General features: G+C 34.7%; 3 protein-coding genes across 4 annotated transcripts in view; 2 read left to right on the top strand and 1 right to left on the bottom strand.

The window, feature by feature from the left end:
- The window catches only part of LOC107482835 (probable disease resistance protein At5g66900), a 21938-nt gene extending 16430 nt beyond the window's left edge, over positions 1-5508 (top strand). Inside the window, exons 2-5 of the mRNA XM_052262788.1 lie at positions 2046-2458; positions 3332-3669; positions 4090-4373; positions 4481-5508. Coding sequence (XP_052118748.1) covers positions 2046-2458; positions 3332-3669; positions 4090-4373; positions 4481-5322 — 1877 coding nt within the window. The 3' untranslated portion in view covers positions 5323-5508. The remainder of the gene's footprint in view (positions 1-2045; positions 2459-3331; positions 3670-4089; positions 4374-4480) is intronic.
- A 501-nt stretch (positions 5509-6009) lies between these two features.
- LOC107486667 (serine/threonine-protein kinase SRK2I) lies at positions 6010-11962 on the bottom strand. The gene is made up of 9 exons (XM_016107555.3): positions 11479-11962; positions 10407-10481; positions 10224-10325; positions 10074-10127; positions 9829-9921; positions 8263-8355; positions 7401-7505; positions 7208-7306; positions 6010-6638 (listed from the first exon to the last, which is right to left on the bottom strand). The coding sequence occupies exons 1-9, from the start codon at positions 11653-11655 to the stop codon at positions 6348-6350; spliced, it is 1089 nt and encodes a 362-aa protein (XP_015963041.1). The 5' UTR covers positions 11656-11962; the 3' UTR covers positions 6010-6347.
- Positions 11963-15426: 3464 nt separating this feature from the next.
- On the top strand, positions 15427-16662 carry LOC107484316 (plant intracellular Ras-group-related LRR protein 6-like). 2 transcript variants are annotated; one of them, XR_008010562.1, is made up of 5 exons: positions 15427-15498; positions 15617-15840; positions 15966-16073; positions 16239-16334; positions 16467-16662. XR_008010562.1 is itself a non-coding variant. In XM_052262909.1 (5 exons), exons 1-5 carry the CDS (start codon positions 15477-15479, stop codon positions 16468-16470), a joined length of 459 nt encoding a protein of 152 aa, XP_052118869.1. In that variant the 5' UTR covers positions 15433-15476; the 3' UTR covers positions 16471-16662. The 2 variants fall into 2 exon arrangements, 1 of the variants encoding a protein (XP_052118869.1); XM_052262909.1 differs by having other exon boundaries at positions 15433-15498; positions 16462-16662.
- The last annotated feature ends 1165 nt before the right edge of the window (positions 16663-17827 follow it).

Genomic DNA, 17827 nt, shown 5'->3' with positions numbered 1-17827 from the left:
CTCGGGAGGATTCTGTCTGTGAACGTGCAAACGCAGATCGGGAGGGATGTGATGGAGGTGCTGTATAACGTGAGGAATATTCTTGATATTATTCGTGATGATTATGGAGGGCGGTTAGGAGAAGAGAAAGTTTTGCGGGGTGTGAGTGGAGTTCCTGAGAAGCCTGAGTTCACAGTGGGGTTGGAAGAGCCTTTGAAGAAGTTGAAGGTTGAGGTGCTGAAGAAGGATGGTGACCGTGTTCTTTTGGTTACCGGGTTGGGAGGATCTGGAAAGAGCACGCTGGCTAAGAAGCTCTGTTGGGATGAACAAGTCAAAGGTATGTATAATGAATATTCTCTTCCATATGCATTCTATATTCCTCGTTGGTTCAGAATTAGGGATCACCCATGTGCTTCACTTGCTTCTTAATTTCTTTTGAATTTTTTTTTTATTTCATAATTTCTTTTTTCACTTGAAAAATAGTGGGAGTTCCCTTTTCTTTTATCATTTTTAGAATAATAATAATCATTTTACCGTTTCTTTCTTTCTTTTTTTTTTACTCAAGGGAATTGGACACTCCTCAATTCTAGTCATTATATCCATGCTTTACACTCACACATCACACTCATACACACTACAAAAGTACTATAGGTTTTTAAACAACATCCAGCCTTAGCTAAAATTTGAACCGCCGGATGGAGCTTGCAAGAGACATATAGAAATGCCATCTGTGCTAGGCCTCAGTTGCCTAAACATCGTTGTTATTTCACATGGTTTTGAAAAATCTAGCTGAATGGACATATCCAATCGGATTAGCCAAAAATGATTCTATTATCTTCCAAATATTTTTGTTATTTCTCATGCTTCCAAAAACTCAGACTGGATCTACATGTTCAATTGGATTAACTAAAACTAGTCACCTAGTTGCCGGAGTTTAGGAGAAAAAAAACTTGGTAAATCAATGAAAGGGTTAGAATTTATCTAATTTTTAACAAAAAATTATGTGTGTGTGTATGAGTACTAGTTTTATATCCGTGCAAGTATATTTGCACCGATTAATAGTTATTAGATACAAATTAAATTAAAGGATGAAATGCCCAAATAATTATAATTTTTTTCTAATGAGAATCTTGTTATGTATGATGCACATATATTCATATGGACTCGAAATATGGGACGTAGATTCTCTAAATTTTGAATTTTACTTTAGAGGATAAAGTGTAATTTTTTACTATTTATTTCATAGGTGAAACTAAAAAAAACATGAGAAAGAAAATATTCAATGGTTTTAAATTACACTTTATCCTCTAAAGTGAAAATCCTAGATTTAGAGGATCTAAATTTAGATGAATTGTACTTATATTTTGATATTTTATTGATATTAAAATATAAATTAATTTTTTAATTATTTTTAATATTTTTTAATTATATAAAATATTTTTATTTTAATAAATAATAATATATACTGTTTCTAAACTCATTTTGAAAATAAATGTTAAGAATAAGACCGGATATAACACGTGATAGTATTTAAGTGTGTCTAAACGTATTCGAAAAAAAATATTTTTTATTAAGACATAGTTGAAAATATAAAGCACATGAGTCGGACAAATATCTATAAATGTCATATCTAAAATGTGTCCGACACGCAAATACAACACTTTAACAAAGTGTCTATACTTATAGAAATCTTGGCATTTTTTGGAATGGAAACTTGTGTTTTTATCCTTCCATAGAACCAAAGCAAGCAACATCTTACTATTTATTCATTAGGTTGCTTTTTGATAGTTGTAACACATTTATATTTTAATATATATTTTATATTTATAATTCATAATTAATTTAGTAGCTGATTTTTAATATATAAGTATGATTGATATAAAATACATAATAAAAATTAATTATGTATTTATACACAAATGTATTAGAGCTGATTTTTTAGTGCGCAGATAATATTTTTCTGTGAAGTTTTCAGAAGAGATCGTGCATTGCCTAATGTGAAGCCTGAATAACGAAATTGTCTAGAATCTGATCCATATTACCCTCATGTGTTTGGTTTTGGCTAGGCATGTTTGCAGACAATATCTTCTTCCAGACAGTGTCGAAATCACCCAACTTGAAGAGCATTGTACAGACACTATTTGAACACTGTGGACACCGGGCACCAAAGTTTCAAACCGATGAAGAGGCAATTAACCGGTTGGGGAACTTGCTGAGGCATGTTGGGGATAAAGGTAGACCAATATTATTGGTCCTGGATGATGTATGGTCTGGCACAGATTCAATTGTTGAAAAGTTCAAATTCTCCACCATTCCAAATTACAAGATTGTAGTTACTTCAAGATTTGCATTTCGCAGATTCCATACTCAGTTCCACTTGAAACCACTTGGTGATGATGATGCCGTATCCCTCTTCCATCACTTTACACAAGCCAAAGACACTCACTCTTATAAGCCTGATGAAAATCTTGTCCATGAGGTGCACTTTCTTACCTTGAGTCTTGAGATAATAGAAAGCTGTAGTTACACATTGATAATAATAATAATAATAGAAACTGTAGTGAGCACTGGATTGTGCTCAACCCAATAATAAATTGGCATTTTAGATAAAAATTGTAGTTAAAAAAATGCTCAATTTGGTCAATGAAATTTTTAGAATTTATCAAAAACAGTTTTTGACTTTTAAACATAGTCAAATTAATCCCTGAATTTATAAATGCTGAATCTCCTTCGTCCTTAATTCAATTGTCATTAACACAATTGTCATTAACACGGCGTTTATAGGCGTTTATATAGAATGTTGTGTTGGCGTGACATTTCCAACAATAGTGACATAAGACTTCAACATGATCAAATACATGTATCAAATTAGTTAATTGGATTTATTTTAGTTTCTCCGCAATATAAAAAAGTTAATCAAAATAAGTCCAATTAACCAACTTTGGTACCAATTTGATCATACTGAAGTCATAACCATATCACTTACTATTAGTATTAGGAATGCCCTGCTGACACTTTAACGCTCCATGTCAGCACCGTGTTAACAACAATTAAATTTAGGACAAAAAAGATTCACAATTTGTAAATTCAGGATCAACTTAGTCATTTCCAAAAGTCAGGGACTATTTTGATAAGCGCTAAAAATTTCAGGGATCAATCTAAGCATTACCTCTAATAAAAAGTCATATTGTAAAATATAATTTTATTATATTATTTGACCTTATAATATTTTTTGTGTAAGCATACAATGTGTTACCGGAACATTGTAACCAAGAATTGTTGATTTGTTTCATGCTGCATTGGCAGATTTACAATTTATTTATTGGCTCTTCTTTGGTTTCATGAAACACAGATAGTGAGAGGTTGTAATGGTTCACCTCTGGCTCTAAAAGTTATTGGTGGATCCCTCTGTCATCATCCTTATGAGTTCTGGCAAACAATGAAGGAACGGCTTAAATCCAACAAAGACTTGGATTCTCACCTTCAGAATTGTCTAGACATAGTGGAAGATGACAAGGAGAAGGAGTGTTTCATGGACCTAGGTCTGTTCCCTGAAGATCAAAGGATCCGCGTTCCTTTGCTGAATGACATGTGGACAGAACTGCATGAACTTGATGAGGATGGAGTAAAAGCAATGAATATTATACATAGTTTAAACTCCAAGAATTTGGCTAATGTCATTGTTACAAGGTACATAGGATCTTTTATGTTATCTTGGTTGATATTTAGTGCTTTATAAAGGGTACAGACAGCCAAAACATTTTAGTTCTTATGCTAAAAATGACTTTTAGTAAATGTTGTTAAGATGGTCCTTGCATATTAGGGGTAACTTATAGGAAAAATGTGTTGAAAAACACCTTCATTGAATTCAATTAAAAGTTAAATCTGAGAAATAATGCTACCGCATTGCATAATTTGTATAAACTTTTTCTGTCAACAACTTTATCCAAAATCAAACATGCATGCTTCAATAGCATAAGTATCTATGCGATTGTGTGTATGTGCAAGCAAGAATAACAATAATATTAATGTTGTCAAATAGACTATTGTCATTGAACTTTTGGAAGATTTTGATTCTATGGATAACTTGTTATCTTCTTTATTGAACAGGAAAGTTGCAACGGACGTGGAAATGTACTACAATAACCACTTCCTTATGCAGCATGATCTCCTTAGAGAACTAGCAAACCATCAAAGCAACCAAGAATGGATCGAGCGAAGGAAAAGGCTGGCGATCGACTTGACTCGGAATGGGAAAAATTGTCCCAACTGGTTGGTAGGCCAGAATCAGCCGGGTATCGTTTCTCGCATGCTGTCATTCTTATCTGTAAGGGGGACACAACAACAACAGAAGCAGGAACAAGTCACTGCTCGCATAATGTTTGTTTCAACTGGTATGTTTCTCCCTCTCTGTCCCAATCATGATAAGAATGGTTTTGTCTTGTGTCACATCCATGGTCTTCTGGTATTGATGCTATATATTTTGTTCGCTTCTCTGCAGATGAAACATTCACTCCTGACTGGTACAACATGAACCCTGATGAAACTGAAGTTCTGATTTTAAATATCCATTCTAACAAGTATACATTTCCGGATTTCATTCAGAAAATGAGAAAACTCAAAGTTCTCATAGTCACAAATCAGGGTTTCCATCCTTGTGAATTGAACAACTTTGAGGTACTTGGTTCATTACCATGCTTGAAAAGGATTAGCCTGGAAAAGGTTTCGGTTCCTAGCCTCTGCAAATTGAGGAAGCTGCGAAATCTGTCGCTTTATATGTGTACTACAAAGCAGGCTTTTGGAAGTAGTGACATCAAAATTTCAGATGCACTGCCAAATTTAGTGGAGTTGAACATTGACTATTGCATGGATATGGTGGAATTGCCTTCTGATTTCTGTAACATTATGACCATGAAGAAGCTTAGTATCACTAACTGTCATAAGCTTTCTAAACTACCACCAGAAATCGTTATGCTGAAGAATCTGGAAGTTTTGAGACTTAGTTCCTGCTCTGATTTGAAAGAGATGCCAGAATCTGTTGGAAGGCTTCAACAGATTTGGTGTCTCGACATATCAGAGTGTATAAGCCTAACCCAGTTACCAGCAGACATCGGCGAGTTGCATAGTCTACGGAAGCTCTATATGTGGGGTTGCTCAGGATTGAACGAATTGCCGCACTCGGTCACATCCTTCGAAAATTTGAAGCATGTGATTCATGTGATCTGCGATGATGAGGTGGCTGCTTTATGGGAACATTTCAAAGAGTTCACCAGCCTTCCCAATCTGATGATAGTGAAGGTTAGAGCAGATATCAACCTGCGTTGGCTTCCTGGGTTTCATTGACGAGTCCAATTCCTTGAAGTCTGTTTAAAGAATTTGAAACTCCATTGTAATTATCACTCAACTTCTGTATGTTGTTGTATTGTAAAAAGCCATTGTGAAAATATGTATTAGGCAGACGCAGGGCACTCTGCTATCAGGAAAATGCAATGTATGAAGTTCGAAAGAATGTATATATATGTTTTTTGATACGGAGATGAACTAAGAAAGCAGAAAAGACAAAAAAGCGATAAAACTAATGAAATAAATGGCGCTGCATTTGGTGCAGAAGGTGCTCATTTGAAATGAGCTAATCCACAAAAATATTCTGCAACGTCTAAATAAATGATAGTTGCTTGTGTAACAAATTCCGACGGGGCTATGCTTTATTCACAAGTTTCAAGGTTTTTCATTCACTTCATCGTCCCCTTCAACAACAGTATTACTTCCCATTTTAGTGATAAAACATGGAACAACTAGGCGGCCACATGCAGACTAGAAGTAATGGTGATTTTTTTTTTCCTTCAAAAAGAATTAAAACAAACCCATGTTCTAAGGAAGAAATACTTAGATACCAAACGTCACAAATAGGTCGACTAAATTTGACTGTTTATACGGTGCATCTATGTATATAACAAGCAGGGGCATGCAAACCATTCTCCTAATGAGCCTAACTTAAATTTCAATATAAATATACTTCCCCTCAGCAACTGATTGTGGATATTGCCTACTTCAAGAAGCATGCACTAGTATGCAAGTCAACATAAAGTTCTCTCTATTTATCCACACAAAAATTGTGTATATATTATGTACGAGACAGTGTCAACTCACATCACCAACCGATGGATCCGGATCCAATGGTGAGATGAAAGTTAGAACAATGTCCCCATACATAATAGGTACAACACAACAAAACTCTATCCACCCTAATCTACAAGGAATGCAGGCACCACATGTTTATCTTTCCATGAATCCATGATGCTGGAAAGTCTATTAAAGTCCAACAACATTAAGATGCTGTCCTTCAAGGGCAAACTATGATAATTAACTTACATAGCATACACTATCTCCCCACTGCTATCTATATCAAGCTCGGATTCGGATTCTAATTCATCTATGTCGTCATCCATGTCAATGTTATCTGCCATAAACTGGTCTAAGGAATAGGCCCCGGCTGCTGGTATGGTAGCTTCTGAGATTATCTGCATGATCGTATCAATGCTCTGCATCGGTTGGTCTGGCTCTTCAAATTGGTTGCCCATTATCTTCTCATCCATCAGATCTGCCGGGAGATTCTTCAAAAACCATTCATGGTTCCAGATCTCAGACATCGTGATTCTCTGTCACATTCATGTCAGAAGGCATTAAGATTCAAACAAATATAATAACAGAATGCTGCTATGCCTACAAGGCTACAATATACTATCTCCGGTACAAAATAAGTGTCAATTTTTAAATTTGATTTGATCCCACGCATGTGCTTATTTGAAAAGCTAGATAACATTTAATTAAATTTCTCAACTTGTAACCTTATCAAATGAAATGGAGAGAAGTTAAAAGATAGAGTAAATATATGAAAACATCCAGGTAATGTGGGCAATTTAGTACATTCAATTTAATTATATAAAAAAACCAAGATGTTTCGAACCATTTCCTTAATTCCTGTGCATAATTAACTTTTTGGACACTTACTTTGGACTTATAGGTAGACCACCATACAGCACTCGTGAAAAAAAGTATAAAATCCATATCAAGGACAAAAAGTTTTGCTTCATCTCCCATATGAGTAAGCTAACTTTTAACAAGACATTCAAGTGGAAATATACCCCAAATATATATAATAAATAAAAAAATTCAGGGATAGTGGCTTATATGCAGTAGTTGCTCAATTATTTGAAATAGAAATTACCTCTGCAGGGTCAAAAACAAAGATCCTTGAGATAAGGTGGCGACATTCAGGAGATATCTGAACAAAGTCTGGAATGGAATACTGGACACTGAGAATTCTCTGCAAGAAAGCAACCACACACAGTTTGTTAAAGCAATCAGAATTAGAAAAATAATCTGAAGAAAATGAGCAAACAACTTGAGAACTGATCTACCTGAATTGTCTTCCTGAAATCCTTTGGTTCACTAGGATCTTCAAAAGGATATGCTCCCACTAGCATCACATATAAAGTTACTCCACATGACCAGACATCTGCAATCTGGTATTAAATGCATAGAAACACAGAAACAGAAACCCATTAGCGAGCGATGTGGAGCATTTTTTACAATATTCAATCCAATTTTCACACCTGGGCTTATCTACCAGTATTGAAAATTGCATTAAAGACAAACTCAGCAGAGCAGATGCAACAAATTTATAACCAATTGTGAAGGAAAGGGTAATTAACTAATTATCAATAACAGGTGTCTGCAAGTGCTGAACTAGAGCAATTGTTAAGATTCAGATATTGAATTGAATATTAAATATATGTCAAACCAACCCGAAAACTAGGTGCAGACCTATTTTTATAAATAAATAATTTAAAAACAATTGAGAACATCATATATCTATTTATCTGCCATCATGATGATGATGGTACCATCATCATCATCACCATCATCATCATTATAAATGAATGATCTATTAAGTTATAAGGAAAATGATGCATCATGTAAATTAATCCACTTAATTAATTAGTCACCACTATTGGGGGTGGATACCCTGGTTTCTACCCAACACAAGAAAGAAATCTAAGATAAAGATGTAAGAGCTATAGAATAGTAACTAATATTTTTCAAATATTGCTGCAACCTGAATTGGTCCACATCAAAATAACATTGCTTTTTAGATCCTTATAGCATGATAGCATCCCTCTTAATTATGACAAGTTTACAAAACAAAAAGTTCATTCCAAAACAAATGTGAGAGTAAACATTTATACAGAAAAGGAACAAAACTGTGAAACTAAATACTACCTTGCCATCATACTCTTGCTTCAGCAATACTTCTGGAGCTATATAAGCTGGAGTACCAACTGTTGACTTTGGTTGTGAATGAAGCACCGAAGACTGCAAAGAACAAGATAAATCAAATCTGTAAGATATAGAAAAGCTCTAAAACCCTCTATTAGATTAAGGGACTAATGATAGCATTCTTGCACGCCAGAAGGGAACTAAGAACAAAGTCAATTAACCCACAGGATTACAACAAACTTGAAGCACCTCAAGGTGAAAACACAGCTACAAGTATAATTGACTTAACAACATAAGAAAGGGGTAGGTGGGGTTGACTACGTGGATCAAACCATGTTATTTCGCCTTGCCATAAATATATATTAAGCCCATTTATGCTTAGATCTCTCTTTACTACCTTATCCAAAGTCTTCTTAGGTATCCCTTTACCCTTAACCACTTGTCTATCTTCCATTTGCTACCCTCCTGATCAGATGCTCCGCTGGTCTTCTCCCGATACAATACATTCAAACCACGTAGAACAAGATTCCATCGTCATTTTAACAATAGGTAACACTCCAACCTTCTCTTTTGTCCCTGTTCCTTATTTCGTCCATTCACGTATAACCACTCATTTGTCTAAAAATCCTCATTTCGACCACACTAAGCTTATGTTCATGTTACCCTTTACCGCCTAACACTATTTCATACAACATAGTTGGTCTAGTGGCAATATGATAAAACTTACTCTAAAGTGTTAAGGTATTTTTATGTCACATATGAAGCCCTCCTCCCCTTTGACCAACTAGCTTGAATCCTGCGGTTTACATCATTCTCTATTTCCCCATTGTCTTGAATAATACAATCAAGATCATATAATGGCTTTCCCATTTTCACTTCTATGTAAGAGTTCCCCATTACCATGTTGTTGTACTTACACTCCATATAATTCTATCTTAATGCGAGTTATGTCTAAGCCATGTACCTCCAAAGATTGTCTTTGTTAGAAATTTTCTTGATGCACCTATATGCAAAACAGAGATAACTACAGAAGCAAATTCACACACCAGAACAGATTCAGGGACCAATTTTTCCAGTTTTCACCTGAAATTCAAATTTGACCCTCTCTAATTCCCAAGCAGATTATCACCACTTCCACTGCTAGATAGTTGATGAAGTATCCTTTTGACCTTTTCTAATCAAAGTTGTAGATATAGCCTTACATTAGACAAGTCAACTATAGTACATGTGAATGCATGATGAAAAAATAGTTCATCAAAGAATTCAGACTACCAAAATTCACCTAGAAATTTCATGCAGTATTACTTCATCCCAGTATCCCAAATTACTTAAATTACATTAGATAGCTAACAAGCTATCCAATTCCATATGGTGATCTAAATATGAAAAGCAAAGTAACTATAATTTTCCTTTTAAAAGAGAAGAAAACATAAGTCAGAAGCATACTAGTTCAGGACTGTATACAAAATGGTTGCAGAAATATGCATTAAAATTTATGACAGAGAATCGTTTAAAGGTAAACAAAAGATTGCCTAACCAATTACACCAGGAAAACATAGAAACCCTGACCTTGGAGTAGCCAAAATCGCATATCTTCAAACGTGGTGCTGGGCTTCCATCCAGCAAAGTGTTCTCCAACTTCAGGTCCCGGTGACAAACTTGCTTCAAGAATAAATAATTTAACAAGACTGATAGATCAGATTTGATGTTGAGAAGACTAATACTTAACCTTAAGTCCTAAACTACAGTCCAGAACTGGTGTAGATAGAATACAACTTAAATCAGCCAGTGGAAAAAGAGGAACATTTAGTTACCATTGCATGGCAGTAGCTGACCCCAGATATGAGTTGTTGAAAGAAGAAACGAGCCTGCAGCATATGAAAATGGGTTGGCAAGTTAGATATGGAACAAATATGATTGAAAAACTGGCCAGTGTAGAAACAGTATATAAATAGTGTAAGAACCTCATCCTCAGAGAAGCGCCCAGCATTGCAGATTCGCTCAAACAGTTCTCCTCCAGATGCATATTCCATTACAATGGCCAGATGCGTAGGTGTTAGAATAACCTGAGTGAAATTACATATAAGGTCACATATCGTTCACCCACTTCAATACAGATACAATGTCAATGTGTAAAGTACACCAACCTCCTTAAACCTAACAATGTTAGGGTGTCTCAAAGACCTGTGATTAATGATTTCTCTCTTGACATTTTCATCAATCTGCGCCACACAATAAAAAAAATGGGGAGATGAGTCCAGCACTAAGTAATAGATCCCAAAGAAAATGGTGATTAAAAAAATCTGGCAACTATTGAATCACAATGGTTCGTCTCAAAGTTCATGAATAATCGCGAAAGTGACAATATGTAAACTCATAAATGAAGTGAACCATAAATCATCTAAACCAGTCCCTGTTACTCAGTTCAAGGTTTGAAGTTTTGCGTTTGATGCAAAATAAACCAATCCAACATGGACCAACTTCCACCTGACCCTACCCTAAAACCCCTTCCATATCAGAGTAGCCAAATATAACTGGTAAACGCAGAAAAATCGATCAGTGCTGCTGTTTATTAACTCAAATAAACTGAGTGACACCATTTTCTATCATCAAAATAACAAGCCACAAATTTTTAATCTTAGCTTATTGCGCACATCCACACCTATCGATCAGACATGTCCACAATTGAGCATCATCTCATACAAGGATTGAGATCTTTTAAACCGCGTTGTGCACTATAAAATTAAATATATAGATAAATCCATCAAATCCGAAAGCCGTGAATAACAAAACATGGATTAGTTAGACCACCCACTATTTTTTCTCCCATTTCCTTGGTCACCTTGCAAAATCTATGAATAATTTAATAAGCTCGTTAAAATTGAAAACGAGAAAATAAAGAAAAACCGGAGGATAAACCAAAAACAGAAAATAAAATCACACACCAACTAGCCAAAGCACTTAGACAAAAATAGAAACCATAAACACAGCATAAATAGTATATATACAAATATACATATTCATATACATCATACGTCAGCAACTAAAAGACAAACTCATCCGGCACCGAAAAAATCATGTGATAAAGTCTTCCTTTTCTTCCCCCTTTCGTTACCGAAAACGTTGAAAAAGAAAAGAAAATTTCCAAAATAAGTAGAAATAAAAGTGAAAAAAGCAAAAAGATGATAATAAAGAGGTTAAGTAAAAACTATAACGAACCTTGTCGCCGCGTTCGATGTACTTAACAGCAACAAGCTCCTTGGTCTGCTTATCCTGCATCAATCTTGCGATACCGAAGTTTCCGGACCCGATGTTACGGACCAGATCGTAACGGTCGCTGTCGTGCATGATCGGCATGTCCATGCCGGGTCCGACGGTAACCGCCGCCCGATCCATCGTCGTTTAGATCAAAACGACGCAACAGAACCTTATTTTCCTCTTTCTATATTTTTCTTGAAGGGGCAAAACGGTGTTACATTAGAGAGAGAAAGGGAGGGGGGTCAATAATTAATACGGCGTCGTTTTGGAGTTGGAGGTGGAAGGATGGTTAGTGCCTTAGTGGTTTTGGGATGCGGGAAATGGGATGCTGATTATTGGGAAAAAGGGGGGAAGGGAATAGATAAGTGTGGATTGGGTTGGAAAGGAAGCAAAGTGCAGATGGGGTTGGAGAGTAGAATGAGACTGCAAAACGATGTCGTTTTTGCTCAGTGCACTCTCTTTTTTCTTAGAGAAGTGTGTGTATCCGAAAGGTGATGACGCAGGTTGTGCTCTGTTGCCTCGTAAGCAATGTTGTCGGTTTTTGCTCTCACCTTGCCCCCTGCTGTTTATTGAGTTAGGCGAAAGAACAAAGAGATAACCTTTAGAAGAGAGAAAACAAATGAATAAACATCCGAATTAATTCTAAAATATTTTTGATTTAAAGTTTTGTTTTTAGTAAAATTTTATTCTTTATAAATTCTTAAAAATTAATTCTATCGAGAAGATTGATCTCTTTATTATTTTCAAATGGAATAATTTGTTTGTGATATTTTTAAATTTAAAGTAAATTATTATTTTTATCCATAAAAATTAAAAATACTAACACATTTATTTATTAAAAAAGAAAATTGTTATTTGTACTTATGAAATATGGGTTCTGCACAATAAAAGTATTTAAACATTATCTAAAAATCTCAAATTATCCTTATCATCCTCTCTGAAACATGCATGTTGAAGATGACTTTTCACATAAACATCATTTAATTTCCTCAATAAAGCTACACAAACCTCGACAGTCCAAATTCTATCTCGGACAAACACTTGAAGATGACTTTTCACATAAACATCATCAATGCTAATAAAGTTATTTAGAAGGATGTGTTTCTCGTTCCAAACTACTGCATCAAAACCTTGCTCATAAATGCCCACCAATTTTGTAGTCTTACGTTTTTTAGGGTTCGGTTGGAGATTGGGAGGTGGAAGAGGAATTGTTTGCTTATCCGAGTTAGAAGGGGGAGTCAGGTGAAAAGTTGGATCAACAATAATTTTTACCGAGACTGAGGCACCTGAGTCCGATTTAGAAGGAGAAGAGAGGTCGCTAGATTCACCTATCTCTTTCAGCTGAATGTTTCGAGTGACAACATTTTTTCTAGTTGTTTGAAGAGTTTTCATAACAACCATCTTGAAAGCTATATTCTCTGCATGACATCAAAGTTAGATCAAAACGACGCAACAGAACCTTATTTTCCTCTTTCTATATTTTTCTTGAAGGGGCAAAACGGTGTTACATTAGAGAGAGAAAGGGAGGGGGGCTTAATAACTAATACGGCGTCGTTTTGGAGTTGGAGGTGGAAGGATGGTTAGTGGCTTTGGGATGTGGAAAATGGGATGCTGATTATTGGGGAAAAGGGGGGAAGGGAATAGATAAGTGTGGATTGGGTTGGAAAGGAAGCAAAGTGCATATGGGGTTGGAGAGTAGAATGAGACTGCAAAACGATGTCGTTTTTGCTCAGTGCACTCTCTTTTTTCTTAGAGAAGTGTGTGTATTCGAAAGATGATGACGCAGGTTGTGCTCTGTTGCCTCGTAAGCAATGTTGTCGGTTTTTGCTCTCACCTTGCTCCCCGCTGTTTATTGAGTTAGGCGAAAGAACAAAGAGAGAACCTTTAGAAAGGATTTTTTATTTTAAATTATTTATTTTAGTAATTATTATAATTAATTTATTTATTAAAATAAAAAAAACCCCTTTAGAAAAGATAAAACAAATGAATAAACATCCGAATTAATTCTAAAAAAATTTGGATTTAAAGTTTTGTTTTTAGTAAAGTTTTATTCTTTATGAATTTTTAAAAAATAATTCTATCGACAAAATTGATCTCTTTGTTATTTTCAATATAGAGGAGTGCTACACATACAAGTCATTTTTGTTTACAAGTCTTACAAGTTGGGCCTAACACGTGCGTTACAAAAGAAGAAGAAGTTGGGCCTAACACGTGCGTTACAGAAGAAGAAGCGTGAATATAAATGATTTGTATGATTTGTATGAAAAAGCGTTCTCTCTTTGCCTTCGATCTCCTTCTGTTTTTTTCGATTTTCATGGTTTCTGAAATCAAGCTTTGAAATTGTTTTGAAGATGATGGAACTTCAGAAATACACCCGAACGATTACAAAAATACACCCAAACGATTATAGAAATACATCCAAAGGATTACATAAATACACCCAAACAGTTACAGAAATACACCCAAAGGATTTAAAAAATACACCCAAAGGATTTAAGAAATACACCCAATATAGGGAGAGACAGTATATTTCTTCTTGAAATCAATACACCCAAAGAATTATAGAAATACACCCAACGAATTACAAAAATACACCCAAATAATTTAAGAAATACACCCAAAATTCGTTGAAGTACACCTTATGCATAATTCAGAACTCTTTCTCTTTTTCCTCCTCATCTTCTGCTGCTGCTGCTTCTTCTGCAAAAATGATTTCAGAGCTTGATGTAAAAAAACAATGGAAATCGAGAATAACGAAGAAAAAAACAAAGAGAAAAGCACGTAAATAAAGAAGAACAGGAAGAGGAAGAAGAACGTGTAGCAAGAAGAAAAAGAAGGAGAAAGAGAAGACAAGAAACGTACCTTGAATAATGTTTCTTCATTTTTTCTGGTGATTTTGATGAAGGAGAAAGAGAAAACTAAAAGAGGAGAAGAAATTTCAATAAAAAAAAAGAGGGAGGAAGAGAAGAAAAAGAGACACAGAGGAAGAGGAAGAGGAAGAGGAAGAGGAAGAGGAAGAGGAAGAGGAAGAAGAAGAAGAAGAAAAAGAGGTACAAAAAAAACGTGAAACGGCGTGTTTATAAATGACTTGTATGACTTGTATGGAAAATCACTTGTATGTGGAGAATTACTCTATTTTCAAATGGAATAATTTGTTTGTAATATTTTTTGACTAACTAACATTTTTATCCATAAAAGTTAGAAATACAGACACATTTATTTATTTAAGAAGAAAATTATCATTTATACACATAAAATGTGGATTCTGCACAACAAAATTATTCAAATACTAAAAATTATCATATTACTCAGACACCAACAACAATAACAGAACACATCAAAATGAAAAAGAATTAGAAACCAATTGAGCTGGCGCAACTACATCATCGCAAAAGAAATAGATCCAAGGACATAAATTCAATCCGCAAAGTGCAAGTCCACCATCTTTTTTTATATTTATAATCAGACTTTGTTTCTGTGAGTGCATGTTTGTGTGTATTGAATTTTAAAAGCATACACTGACTGTTAACAATGAAAAAACCATGAGATTTGTGTACATGCTGTAATTTAAAGAGTTAAGAACAGTATGATATTTTGGGGTGTATGATTGAAGATGGAACTTTTAATGTAGTAACAACAGCAGCAGTGCATTAATCTACCAAAGTTAGTGGAATTTTGGCATCCACATCTTCTTTGATGACATGGAGTTTATGATACTCTTCTTTTCAGGGATCAAACAATCTTATTGCAAGCTTACCAGAAGATTTAGCAAATTGTTCCAAATTGTCCAAGCTAGATATGGAGGTAGGCACTAGTATAAAAAATTTGGTGTATTAAATAACAACAAAAATTTTGAGAGGTTAAGGTTTTATTAACCAGTGCCTTCATTATAACCTCTTTTTTGTCTCCAGGAAAACAAGTTAACAGAGATATCTGAAAATCTCTTTTTATCATGGACCATGCTTACTGAATTCAATGCATGTAGGGATTTTCTCCTCTAAATACATTAATAAACACATATGCTGCTTTGCTATCAATTTATTATTTCTATTCCTACATGTCAACTCACCAATTTTTTCCATTCTTATCACTACTGCAGTAAAAAACGTGTTGAATGGCATACCAGACAGCATTGGAGGCCTTTCATGTCTAATTCATCTTGATCTCCACCAGAACAATGAGCTCTTTGAACAAGGGGTCAATGGTTTTCTGTTTCTCCTTTCTTCATCTTGTCTAAAATCTAGCATGTCTGTGTTGTGCAGGAATCTCATCAATTCCTTCATTAATCATGGGTTGTCATTCACTTGCCGAGATTTATTTGGGGTCAAAATTCTAACCTATTAATATGCAAGTCTTCATATTATTAAAAGCATGCTGATCTGATAACTTGGTTTTCTTCTGCTTAAAACTTCTGCATGTCTGATACATATTGTGCTTTCCTTTTCCAGACCTTATTTAGTAATAACAACCTTTCTACAGTACCTATGGAGATTGGGGCACTTTCTCATCTAGGGACTTTAGATCTTCACTCTAACCAAGTAGCTAGGATTGAAAGGGTAATTTGTAGTTACATTATAACTTATTATGTTAGATGACTCCTAGGTTCATATAATTTTCTTAAAAAAATAGCAATAACTAGCACATGCTATATTTTTTTTCATTTTCTTCTCCCTTTGCTTTAGATTGCTAACTTAAAAACCTACTATTTTTCACAACTGCAGCTGAAGGAGTATCCAGTAGAGGCATGCAAATTGAATCTTCTTGTGTTGGATCTTTCAAACAATTCACTGAGTGGGTTACCCGCTGAAATTGGTAAGGTCAGCAAGTTTTGGTATTTTAATAACCTCCTTTCAGCATGATGCTGTTTGGCTATTTCTATGTTGAAGTGTTAGAGTAACAGAAATAATCTAACATGAAATAAATGCCTTGGTCTTTTCTGTTTAGGTAAGATGACCACCTTGAGGAAACTTTTGCTTACTGAAAATCCTTTGCAGACTCTCCGAATGTACAGAAAAAGGATTGGTGCTTTATATAGTCAGTATATGTATTTTAAATTGTTTTCAACTATTTCTTTTTCTCACATCTCATTAGTCACTGGACCTACACAAGCATTACTCAAATATCTCCGAAGTAGACTTTTTGAAGCTGAAGGTATGTTAAACTGTTAAATGCATATAAATTATGCTTGAACCTGAAACTCATCATCCTTATAATACTTTGAAATTATTGTGTAGATTCTGGAGCAGTAATTACAACAAAAGATGAAGTAATTGCAATAGCTACCCGGCTGTCTATCACTTCAAAGGTGTTGCACCTTTTGTAAAGGAAAATATATAAACAGCATACAATTACCATTGTCAGCACTCAGTAGCCATATATGATTAATTGCACAAAAGCAAAACAATTCGGGTAAAATTTGATTTGACTGGTGTATCAATTTAAGATTTTGTTTAGGACAAAATTAACACAATTGATTATGTTATACATCCATTATATAACATCTAAGTTGATTACTAAGTGACTATAACAACCGATTCATTTTGAAGTTATCATGTTGATACTTGCCTGAGATTGATATTCTTAAAATTACTGCAAACACTTCTGTTATATATTGTGTTTTTAGTTTTAGTAAAATTTATTTTTCTAGAAAGAAATGTTGTTTACAATTGCAGTTATGTTTTAAAATTGTGTCAGGAACTTTCAATGGAAGGACTGGGGTTGAATTCAGTTCCACCAGAAGTATGGGAATCAGGGGAAGTCATTAAACATGATATTTCCAAAAACTCCATCCAGGAGTTGCCTGTTGAGCTTTCTTCTTTTGTATCCCTCCAGGTTAACTTTTTCTTCTGTTTGTATTTCCTATAAGATGTTGCTTTGAGATTCTGGGTTAGCATGTTGTTTGAGTCATGATGTGATTGAATAAAGTGCTTTTGAAATAAACACCATGGTAATTTTAAGAATTAAATTAAAAACTGGCCAAATTGCTCTCTAGTATGCTTGGCAAGTAAATTCACTTTATTGAATGGGAATGATCATCTTTCCTGTTCCAGAATTGGTTTCAAGTAGAAAATGAATGTATATATGCATGCATTACGAGATGAACAAAAAACTATATCTCTGTTCTCTCCTTGTTTAAGTGAATGCTCATTAGCTCAGGAGCTTGTGTTGGAAAATTTACCTGTAATTAATGAGATTGAGCTTATATTTATGCTGTATAATTGAATGGTTTTGCAGGATTCTGGCTGAAGTTGAAAATCTAGCTGCTAATTCTGATGGACAAACACAAAAACTAGAGGATATCCATGCCCAA

The sequence above is a fragment of the Arachis duranensis genome, chromosome 1 (genome assembly GCF_000817695.3).
Source record: "Arachis duranensis cultivar V14167 chromosome 1, aradu.V14167.gnm2.J7QH, whole genome shotgun sequence".
NCBI lineage: Eukaryota > Viridiplantae > Streptophyta > Magnoliopsida > Fabales > Fabaceae > Arachis > Arachis duranensis.
Note: the sequence above shows the minus strand (reverse complement) of the source record. Positions and strands in the feature narration are given on the sequence as shown.

Coding starts and splice junctions, on each gene's coding strand:
- LOC107486667 (XM_016107555.3), bottom strand. CDS start 11,655: ATGGATCGGGCGGCGGTTACCGTCGGACCCGGCATGGACATGCCGATC. Junction 10,326..10,406: donor ACATTGTTAGGTTTAAGGAG/GTTGGTGTACTT, acceptor AATTTCACTCAG/GTTATTCTAACACCTACGCA. Junction 9,922..10,073: donor TCAGCTACTGCCATGCAATG/GTAACTAAATGT, acceptor TTATTCTTGAAG/CAAGTTTGTCACCGGGACCT.
- LOC107484316 (XM_052262909.1), top strand. CDS start 15,477: ATGCTTACTGAATTCAATGCAT. Junction 15,499..15,616: donor GCTTACTGAATTCAATGCAT/GTAGGGATTTTC, acceptor TCACTACTGCAG/TAAAAAACGTGTTGAATGGC. Junction 16,074..16,238: donor AAGTAGCTAGGATTGAAAGG/GTAATTTGTAGT, acceptor TCACAACTGCAG/CTGAAGGAGTATCCAGTAGA.